This window comes from Centruroides sculpturatus, unplaced genomic scaffold (genome assembly GCF_000671375.1).
Source record: "Centruroides sculpturatus isolate CEXI.00-Female unplaced genomic scaffold, Cexi_2.0 scaffold824, whole genome shotgun sequence".
NCBI classification, from domain to species: Eukaryota; Metazoa; Arthropoda; class Arachnida; order Scorpiones; family Buthidae; genus Centruroides; species Centruroides sculpturatus.
The window spans coordinates 285,319-297,130 of NW_019385313.1; the positions used below are offsets into that span (position 1 = coordinate 285,319).

The 11,812-nt window shown below is 34.0% G+C and overlaps 1 protein-coding gene across 2 annotated transcripts in view; it reads right to left on the bottom strand.

Moving 5' to 3' along the window:
* The window catches only part of LOC111637516 (probable G-protein coupled receptor CG31760), a 17,408-nt gene extending 5,683 nt beyond the window's left edge, over window positions 1–11,725 (bottom strand). For both annotated transcript variants that reach the window (XM_023383023.1, XM_023383022.1), the window contains exons 1-2: window positions 11,607–11,725; window positions 10,184–10,379 (exon numbers count right to left, since the gene is read on the bottom strand). In XM_023383023.1, the coding sequence (XP_023238791.1) occupies window positions 10,184–10,379; window positions 11,607–11,720 (310 nt within the window). In that variant the 5' untranslated portion in view covers window positions 11,721–11,725. The remainder of the gene's footprint in view (window positions 1–10,183; window positions 10,380–11,606) is intronic.
* Between the last annotated feature and the right edge of the window lie 87 nt (window positions 11,726–11,812).

The following is an 11,812-nucleotide window of genomic DNA, read 5'->3' on the forward strand; positions in this document are numbered from 1 at the left end:
TAGTTATTGTACCTGTTGTTCTCTCCTGTACAGGTGTGATACCACACACACTACACAAAAGCCTGGGAACATTAGAATTGAGTAGAAATACATACATAACACTACAGAAGGCCACTATATTGAATACATGCCACATTGTTAGGAAATTCCTGAATACAGACACTGACACACTTCTTTAATTTCAGTTTTGTTTTGGTTGCTATGCCTTGACTTTGGTCCGGCATAGTACACAGCCACCGGTGTGAACCGAGTATAACTCACAAAACCCAACATAATAATAAAACATTAAAGCCGATAAATATATTCTTTATTTTATTCGATAAACTCAAATATTTGAATATCAAAAGGTACCGAATTTGCATTTTCATTACGTTCGTTCGCAAGCAAATAGAAATGCATAAAAATCCATTTAACCTACTTCTCATCTACCACTTCCGGTTTTAAACTTCATCCCTTGCTAAATATTATAGAAAATTTCATATTTTCTAGTTTAATTCCAGTTATTATTATTATTTTTTCATATATTAACCCAGATAATCGCGTTTAAGTTTCTATCCCGACTCTCTATCACTCTTAACAATTCTGTGTTTAGCATCATCTCCGTCCCGCATCAATCACAGAGATGGCTAGCATCTGTCGCTATGGTAACAGTCCGAGTCGACATAATGTTTGATGAAATCTCGCCGACTGGCGTAATCTATACGAATGACCGATTCCGAATGAAATCCTTCCCCTACGATTATTTTAAATAATTACTTTTTGACTTTGCTTCTGATCTTTTGAGTAAATTCAGTTGCTACGTCGTATGTTTCCTCTTTAAAAATCTATACATAATATATACGTATAGTCGAGATGTATCTCTTACTCTTTAACACGATGTAGAATATGTTATTGTGGGCGTAAATTTGATAAAATAGTAAATGTATATTGACTCTTTCAGCAGAATTCTCTTGTTAATCGTCGTTATCAGTCAAGTAAATTATAATCACACTAACTTTTCTGTTAGTAAAAGTCTGATATATGATCACAATTAAATTAAAGATCTTCAAAGAACAGAAAGGTCAGACTAGTCACAAACATATTAAATCCTTACATACAGAAAAACCTTCGAATGGAGGAAAAACCTTCCCCTAAATCCAGAAATGTATGTAAAAATCTGGAGGAGGGGTCATTTTTTGATCGATCGCCATACTTTCTTTCCCTCTATTATATATAACAGAACAGGAAAAGTAAAACAGTAACTTGTATCTAGTCTGGTTATATTGTTTCTTTCCTAAATACAAAATAATTTAACCTAACTGTAAGAATATTTGTTAGTGGTTTACTGTATCCATTCCGATTCTACTAACTCTTCATTCACTTAAAATGAAGTTAATGTCAATCTTCGTTCTTATATAAATTATCCATTCAGACTAGTCTAGTATATATTGACGATACGTGTGTAGTTTATATAGATGTTTAGCATTTATAAAACCTGACTCCATTCCGTTTCTAGTGTTTACAAATGATCTAACGAAACTCTAGTCTGTGTACATAATATCTGCTGTGTATTCTGACTTCCAGTATGTACTTAGACTAGGTATAATTTACTAGAAAAAAAAATACTAACTATTCAGTGTATATTCTATACTACAGATATGACTCTAATTTGGGTGTAATGTTTACCATATAGAGAGTATAGTTTGTATTTATTTAAATGTTTTATACACCAAAATTTTGAGTCTATCGTTCTATATAGATCTGATCAGATGCTGATTATAACGCACACTAATAGTAGCATTAAATATATTTTTAACAAATTAACAAACACGTGAAAAACATTCAAACATGCTTGATATACAAAAGGTCAATATTGATTAAAAATATTTGACCTATAAAATGAAAAATACATAGAGATGAACTAAACTAAACTCGTCCAATTGGAGACCACGAAAAATAGCTCAATCGACGTTTTTTCGTTCAATATGGCAGCTTTGAGTAGTAAACAGAACATGCATGTAAATCACTAATTCTTACAAAGAACAAAGGCATTTTAATCAAGTAAAATGAAAGGGGTGCCAAATTGGACTTTCCTTAATGTAAGTAAAAGGTATGTTCTTATTTTTACCTAAATCTTCAAGTATCAATTCTTACCTCTTTACTGTCTACTAGAATTACAATAATACTGTTTATTATTGTATAACATCTACTAGAGGTTCATTAGTGGAAACTAGATTCACTATAATCATTAGTGAGAAACGGATACTTGACCCAATAAACACAAACCGAGTTTATTAGATACAGAAGAGTATCTAGTATCTTGTAATGGTAAATTGTTTACCACTAGTCAAATTCTCATCCGCACCGTTTCTGTTTATCTGTAATTTCCTGGCCTCGTAGAAAAGTGAGGCTGCTGAGAATTCTACAGATTGAACAATCATTACTCTAATAAATACTTATAACAATAATAATAAAATAGTTGCAGATGTCACGATCTCTTCTTCTCTTTCGGCTCTTCTTCTCTTTCTTCTCTTTCAGCTGTTGGAATACTTCCAGGAATGGGTGTTAGCAGCAACGTAGATGATGCCAACGATCGCGTATACCCCTAAGGTGGATAGTAATTAATTTAACCTCTCATATGCCAACTTTCCCTCACAACGTGGTTCATATATATATATATATATATATATATATATATGGGAAGAGCTGCAGTGTTGTCGTTGGAGAAGACAATACGTGAAGAAAATGGTAGTTGCTACGGTATTGTCTTCTTAGATAATGGACGAGTGTCGCAATTTTCCACTCTTCTGTACGCTGTTATTCGTTAAGTAAATATGCATTCAGCAGGATTTTCTTTGTTAATGTGTCTCGTCAAAGAAAATATGGAAGAGGAGAAGGCGTTTCTTGCTATAGAATTAATTAAATCTTATAAAAAAAAAAGTCGAGAGACGAGATAAAGATTATTAATAATGCATTATCTTATCAGTAGTAGTGGGATGATTGTTTGGCTTGTTTTTGGAGTGGAGTACCCTTTACTATCTAAACTACGAGTGGAACGTCCACGCAATAAGGCGTTTAAACATAATCACGCGTCCAAATCAGATTCGGATATGCTCGAGGTCATACGATAGGAAAAGTTATTGCATTACTCCAAAAACTACTATAAAACTACTGTTGTGTCTATGGAAACATTTTAGAAAAGTATAGTAATTTTTAGGTGAATGGCCCTTCCGTTATTTTGAATGGTTTGGCATGCTCTTGGAAATCGAATAAAATTTTTAAATCGCTAAAGGCACTGACACATAGGTACTTAGCTCTTAAAATTTTTCCTAAAGTATCAGTTTTGTTTTTTGTACATCGATACCTTTCTAAGAATCATTCGCGCACAGCGAATACAGTAGTAGTCTCTGACATAAATATTAAGGAAAATTTCAGAGGGATGCTATAATATCCTAAAAGCGAAATGATATTATTTTAGTCATAATAATAATTTATTTTAGTGTAAAATGCTAAAAACTATAGGTTAAAATATAACTAAGTTGCGCAGTTTTCTTGTATGATACGCTAGAAAATCGCTTTAATATTGTCGTGTCGTTAATTACGAGAATGTTGGAATTCCGTTCGGATATGATAATGCCTGGAATCTTGAGGATTTACTTGTTAATACGTCATCGATCCTGTCTATACTTTTACGTAATCTCGTATGTTAAGGTTTCTAAGAAAGAACGTTTCAATGGTATCTGCATTAAGATACCATTTTTTTTTTCTGTTTATGTAGAAATTATCGGATTAATACGTCTTCCTTCTCAAAGAAATTGTTTTTCTCTTCGATGATTTATCGATCGAGTGTTCGAACGTCGCCGTGACTCCTCCGATATGCACGTTTTCTCGCCATCAGTATGTCTGGAAAACACATCGTCTCCTCTATATAATCCTATCGATCGGTTGGAGATGGAAAGAGAAAAACATAACATCCTTCAATAGAAAGACAAGCCAACTCGGCACGTTTGTGAAGAGTATCTAAAGTCGAGATCTCCGTCTTGGAGCCTGAAAGAGGAAGAGAATCTTTACACGAAGTCAGCGAGAAATGATCGAACGAAGGATTCTTTACACTAACTGCTACGATCGCGTATCGCTGTCAACTACGCGCGAGACAACGCGCGATTTTCTGGCATTGTGGTTAGATAGTTCCTAATTTGGGACTAACCTGTTGAAGTTAAGTGGAAAGAAGCGCACGCCTCCGTAGAGATCTTTAAAGCGCAGCGGCCATCTTTGGAGTATCAGAGGAGACGATGTTTGACTTACCTCGCTCGGTAAGTTCGATCCAGAAGAGTCTAAGGAAAAGTCAATATTCAGTCGACAATGGGGATGCCCCATTGGGGCCTCCATCTGCCACGGTGGTCTCTCGGATATCCGTAGCAAGTTGGTGATGCCGCCATGCCGAACGTCCTCCACTATTCTCCTCTGGTCGAAGACGACGAAACGTTCCGCCAGGTGGCGAATATGCTCACTAGTTGGATGGCCACCTCAACAGGTAGAGCGAGAGAGACAGCGAGGAAACCCACGTGTACAACCTACTCTCGACGTTTCGTTCACGAAAAACAAACAATAACATTTTTAACAGGTTGCAGCGTATTACGCGCATATTATATCTATCAATTACGTCGCGCTACAGAGATACGTACGACATTAGTGAGCGCTTACTGAGGATATCTATTTCTCGGCAAGCCACATCGTTTGCGTCATTTCCGTAATTGTATCTCAAACGTGTAATTTTGAAGAAACGTTGCTTCTTCAGCACGTTCTTTAAAGTCTTGTATCCTTATCGCGACAACATCTTTAGAATTTTTCTTATGTGACGACTTCTTTCTGTGCCTAGATTAAACATTTACTCTGTTTTCCCGTCGGAGTACTTCGACCACGTACGAAATCGAACCGTTATTAGAGTTGTGCATTAACTGTAAGTTTCTGTGAATGGTAGCGGCTTCTTTCTTCCCATTTCTTCACTCAACACATCATAAATCTATGATGAGTAGGTGGCCGGTCTTTACTTAGTTTTTGGCCTTCTTGGACGGATTAAAAGAATTTTTCTTTTTTTTTTTTCAGGCTCGTAATCCTTCAACACTCGGCCCGGCCAACATCAATCTTTCAAGTCACGTGAGTACTTTTTTCTCATATTGCCAATCGTGTTAAAGACAAGTTCATTTAATGAGCGAGAACGACTTTTTTAAACGCGATATTGTCATAGAAATGAACATAAAACAATTGCTAATTTAAATTGTGAAGGAAAGATTTGTCAGTAGCGAAGTAAAATCTTCATTTATCTCTGTTCCCTTATATAATTAAAAGGTATTGTGTTTTCCATTCGTGCATATCTGTATCTGGCATTAAGTCGTCCGGATAAACGGATCGATAGTTTAATCCCTTGGCGTGTTATCTGTCTAGTAATCTTGAGATTCTTCCCTTTGTTAATCCTCGGTTTCCGCTTGAAATTCAGAATTAAGATGTCTTGTTAATGAGAAGTCGTAAACTTCGTTAGTCGGTTGTAAAATTTTTACACGACATGCTTCTGAAGGGCGAGAACTCTACATCCTTCTGCAGCTCTCATCTATAATGTATAGTCTCTCTGAAAATATTGCGCCTTATCCTTTCGGTCGTTTTATCGAAGGATATTTCGAGACTTTCCTTCATTTTTGATCTTCTGAACAGCCAAAAACATCATTTAAATCAGTTACACAAATGTAAACGCTCTTCGTAAACAGAGCGATAAATAATACGGGTCGTAAAAACTGACAAAAATATACAAGTATATATTATGAAAAAAGGGAATAGTAAAAATATAAATGCATCTCGAAAACGATATAGATATACGAGTGTAATTCGTAAAAATGCTAAATAAAAATATATATCCAACGAAAACCGTCAAAAAATAATAATAATATACTTTATAAAAATTCAAAAATTACATCCTTGATAGGTAATAAAAATATTAAAGCACGTGAAATTGCGAAATATTATATAATATACGTGAAATCTAGAGATGTATTTGAAAAAGCAACAAATATGTCTTTAAAAAAAATGGGCAACTTTAAAGATGAGGCTCAAGAATACCTCAAGAAATACTTCCAGTATCCAAGAAGTATACCACATATGCCAATAAATAACTCTAGAGTACCTCAAAGATACCTGAAGATAAAAGTACAAACTGGAAAATGAATTCCAAACTGAACAGTTCGAACAGAATAATGTTTTTAAATGATCATCCTTTGTAGTTGAAGGTGGGCGTTCTTTACATAGAATCGTTGTTTGTTGAGTTCGATGTAATAGAGAAGAAAAATTTTCATTACAAATTAGAAGCGAAACAAAACAAACGGAAAGTTTCCACACTGTTTTCTTCCCCTCTTTTCAAAATAATTAACGATGGCGGCGCGTTGCTTTTCTTCCGGAACCATTGGCGCTCCCGCTCTTCCGTTTCTTTGCACTTGGGATAAGAAAGGTGACGACGGATATCGAACCCGGTTACCATGACAACTATCTCCGAGCGGAGGCGAGCCAGAAGTCGCCCGTCTATTCGGGACCGAGGAATTAACGTTCGACTTAACCAATGGCACCCGTTACGTTACGTTTAATTGGTATCGATTAGCGTAACGCGCGAATGACGAATAGGCGACCTTAGAAAACCGGAAGAGCATCAGTTTTTAAGTGAGAATCATTTTATATTCTAGTGCTGTATCCGATTCGTCCTTAGATTTTACACTTTTTTAGAGGATGGAGAGAAAAAGCGTAGAAGCTGAAAAAAAAAATACTATTGCAGGTGCATTAACCCGCCACGCCGCTTCTTTTGTCGGAAGCTTTAACTCGATTCCCACCTACGCATGTAACTCGAATAGAAGATGGAGCAAAATATCTGTGTTATCGAGTGGTAAATGGCGTCTTCTTTCCTGTAGACTGCGCTTCTTTCCCTTTCCTTTCCCTTTAGTGGATAAATCCCTAGCGAATCGCATCGCTTTTGACATTTTACGACTATAACTGTATAACGCCTACTCTTTCATGCACAGTTGTCTTTACTTCAATTCCCCTTTTGTCGTATCTATTTGCCATACTACGCCATTTTCTTTCGTTTCTTGTTACGTATACTGTATAATGAATTCGTCTGAAAATAAAATTTGTATGTGAAAAAAGTCGCTTTAGAAGTTAAAATCTATCGCGCGATGTCGTTTTAGGCCTATATAAATAATCATATTCTCGATTCTATGAAAAAAATATTTTTAAATTTAACTTTTCTTTATTGTCGTTGCTATTCCGGGTGCTGCTATTTTAGTCTCTTAATTTATGAATAGTTGAGGGTGCTCCGTCATTCGAACATATATGGATGGACTTCTTCGACGAATTAGTCAGCGATCAATACCCTATCTTCCATTTTTTCCGCTACTCGTAGCTAAATTCTCAATGGTAAGCGACGCGATAAAAATCACTCGCTGCAATTTTTATAGCCACGTCGCCGCGAGCGTGAGCGACTTAACGTAAATGCTCGCAGCGATTTTATCGTGAGACATTTAATTAAAAGCGCATGGCGACATTCAATTTTCTCATAGCGCCATCTGTTATCAAGAAAGCGAATTAATGCAGTTATTAATTAATTACCGTGCTTTTTTTTCGCTCGTAGATGTCGCTTTTTTTTCTCACGTGCAAAAGAAATCTCGCGAATTCTATCGGCAGCGCCACCAATGTTTCATTAAAATCGGATTTTATAGATTACGTTTGGATTTTATATATCCTTTGAAGATTTCTTTTAGGCTCTAACGATTGAATTTTCCGGAAAATACGTCGAAAAACTATTTTCGAAAATACAAATCCGTAAAATTTGAGATTTAAAATTAAATACTGTATTTTCAGCACAATCGAACTGCTAAAGTTTAAGCTCAGATTTAACTTTTAAGCCGAGGATTAAGCACGAAATACTCGGAGAATAAATTTGAATTCCAGATTAATATCGAAATAAAAGAATGTTTCTATGTTTGTCTGATGGATAATCTCGCAAAATTGAGAAAATTATTATACAGTCGACCCCCCTATAATACTGTTGATAATTCCGTTTTATATGAATTCTATGTTGTACGAGTCGCTTAGATTTTGCAAAATACGGGCTGTAAACGGCTCACGTATTTGTAAAATCTAAGTGACTCGTACAGCATAGAATTCATATAAAACGGAAAAATCAACAGTGTTATAAGGAGGGTCGACTGTATAACATACATGAAGTGTAATTCAAGCCCTGCAAAAGATATATATATATATATATATATATAGACCTATATATTAACACGCGAAGATGTAAATTAACATAATACATACTAAAGATGTAATGAATGGTAATTTTTCTATTAAATTTATCACCGGGTTAATAGGTAGAGCAGTACTTCAATCGAATTTTACGAGCTCAATATAAAAATATCCGATGCAGTTGAAAGCCGTGTTTTAATGTAGTGGTATCCAGGTACGAGTAATTCCTTCGTCGACAATGTCTTTTTCTATTTTTAAGTATTATAGAGGATTTTATTGTCTCTGCCCGTCTCCATCCAGCGATTTCTGTGAGTTATCGCGTTATAAACAATCCTAACTTCCTTTGAAGGTTAAGCGAATTGCAGGTCGATAATATGTCGCATGTGTGATTCTTTCTAAAACTTATATACGGCGATTTTTAACTCGTTAAGCTTCTTTATCCCCACACGGAAGTTAGATAATTTACTTTTGTTTTATGTTTTAATTTCTACTTGACATTAAATTAAAACGTGATATTTTCATATATTTTATCTTGTATATTTTTATCGATCTTAAATATATTATGATTATAATTCCTGATATTTTTAATGGAATAACTAAAATGGAGTTAGATAACTGATCCTATCTTAAAATATGTAAATTAGAAATAGTCACGAAGTCTGATGGAGGAATCTATGTTCTAGATCCTAGTCTTTTCTCTCTATTTCTAATAAAAGGATCCTGAAATTCCTTATTTTTTTTTAATATTGAAGTAATGGTATTTCTAATTTCTACTGTCTGCATATATTCTAGTATCGTAATCTTGATAATTTCTTGTTCCTAGTTTTCAAAATCTTGATGTAAATGTTAGAATCGTGGCATTCCTAGTTACTTCTACCGGACAAGAAGTCGAGATTCCTAATAAGAAATTAGGAATATCAAGATTTTATATTCTTAGTATTGTACTTTTAGTATTCCTAGTATCAAGATTCTGTCTGAATCTAATACTACTTGTGATTTGAATACTTTTTCTTAGTCTGGTGTTAATTCTTTCGAAATTTTAACATTTCTATTAGGCTAGCTAATATATTCCTTTTGATATTAGCATTTCCTTCGATTCAGAAATAAAATTTCCACACCATAAAAACAATAAAATAATATGATGCAGTGATAATTCAGTTATATTCTCGGATAGTATTTAACAATGGCATCTTCGACATCGATCCGTGGAATTAAAATTTAAAATTATCTCCTGTACAGGTAATTACTCGATTAAAACTAAGCAAACCTGTTAATTTTTTGTTTTTCTCTAGTGAAAATTTTGTTGTAGCTGTACTTTATGTAAGTAAATTTTAATTGGATTTGATGCAATTCGTAATTCGGGGGAGAAGATTCTAAAATTTACTTTCACTCAAAATTAAATATTTATTTACCGTTTTTTTATTATCAATATTACAAGTGATAAACTATTGATATTCTTGCTCTTTTTTATTTTCAATTATAGTTATAACAGTTACTCTTTTTGCTATGTGTAAGAAGTATTGTTGATATTGTTGCTGTAATAATAATAATACCAGGTTCAGGTTCAGGTTCTTTATTGCCGTACAAAGGTACAAGCCCGGTACCGCATAAGCACAACCGGTTTGAAAACGCATACAACAGTAAAGTTACAGGAATAGAGTACATAACATAGCATAACATGATATTCGATATAAATCAATTATNGTTAGGCTTAACATCGACGAAAATTCAACGCGAAGCGACACGCAACGGAGAAAAATATCAACATCGGATACGTTAAACTATTTTTTCGTACATAAATCGGTTATCCGAAATATCAGTTATACGAACAACCCCAGTCCCCAATTGATTCGGAAAATCGACGCTCTACTGTATTTACTATTCTATTGACTGCTCCCCCATTGTACAAGTAACTACTCACCTTGGTCTGTTCTAGGATAATAATCGGCTAGCAGACGAGCAATTAATTCAGTTTTTTGTCGGACGGTTTCGAACATTTTCGTGGATAGTTCTACTTCTAAAATATGGTATTGATCGGCGGAAGTACACAATTTCAAATTCGATACCTTATCGATCTCGTCAAGCAGTTCCTCCTTCCATTTGTCCTGCTTGCTTCTCTATAAAACATAAATCAGCATGAGAATAGGGGTAAAGGAGTACGAAGGATAATTTTTTAAAACAAATAAACGCAACGCCCCCCTTCCAAAAAAAAAAAAGAAGTCCCAGTGAGTGACGTAATGGACTGTGAAACGTCGGGATGTTATTGACGGAGCTTAACACCATAACAAAAATCAGGTGACTCGAACGACCGAGTAGCGAGTGCTCCGGTTGCCATGGTTATGAGATGCTGATGGTAGATAGATATGTCGGATAAAAGCATTTCAGCTTCCATTTTTCGAAAAAAGACATTTTGGGAATATATTTAAGCATGGGAGATGCCCGACAGAAATTAAAATAAAACAAAAACTCTTGACTTCGCTTGTGTATAAATCCGCCACGTTTGCAATAATAAGAGCTTTTTATTCCGTTAATTAAAATCCCTTTCGCGTAGAAAAGTAAATAAAATTTGAGAAAAGATTTACATGTTTCGCCATTTTGAAAATTGATATATCTAATTCAATTGAGAAGAAATAAATACTATTTTATCAAGCGATTAAAACTGAAACGTTTCGGTTAACATCATCCCTCACCCGGTTTAATGGTTAATATATCGATTTACGCGGAGAAAAACCGTGTCTTGGAATAATTAGTACTATATCAATTAAATGTTGTAATTACTTAATGATTTAAATTTAAAAAATATATATATATAAATCAGCAGATCATAAAAATTTAAAAATTTTCATCTGGCAACAGTGCTATATTTTAAAATTTAAATATTTTCGTAAGTGTTGCCAACTTAAATATTAATTAATATTTCGAATATTAATTTACTATAGATTAATTGTTAAATAATTATATGCTATGTTGATAGTGCATTATTCGTGTTTAATAATATTCCAATGAATAAAAATAAAAAAAAAATTATGAGAATATATCGCTACCATTAAATACGAAAAAAAATTAAAAAAAAATAGTAAAAGCAAATTATTAAGTGTTGCCAGGAAAATATTAATATCTTTGAATATCATCGCTTTAATTAATTATTTATTTAAATGATTTTGGAAGAAAGAAGGTAGAAAATCATGTTTTTCTTCGACAATATAACATATTTAACGAAGTAAATCTTAAAATATTGTAAAGATATCTTCTCTTGAATATAGATCTAATTAGTCACGTGTTTAAAATGTAAGAAAAAATTATGACGACATAGATAGGTGACAAACACGTGACTAAATACTCACCTGCGCTTCTTGTACGTCTCCTCTGGTAGGCCAAGGTTTATATTTGCATTGCAAACATCCATCCGCTCCGACGTATACCAGGTAAGCTATGGCGATCCAGAAAGATTTGTGCATCCCGCACACCTGAAAGATAGAAATCTCATTCTAAAAAAACTTCCAAGAAGAAAATAATAATAATAATAATAATAATAATGATAATAATAATA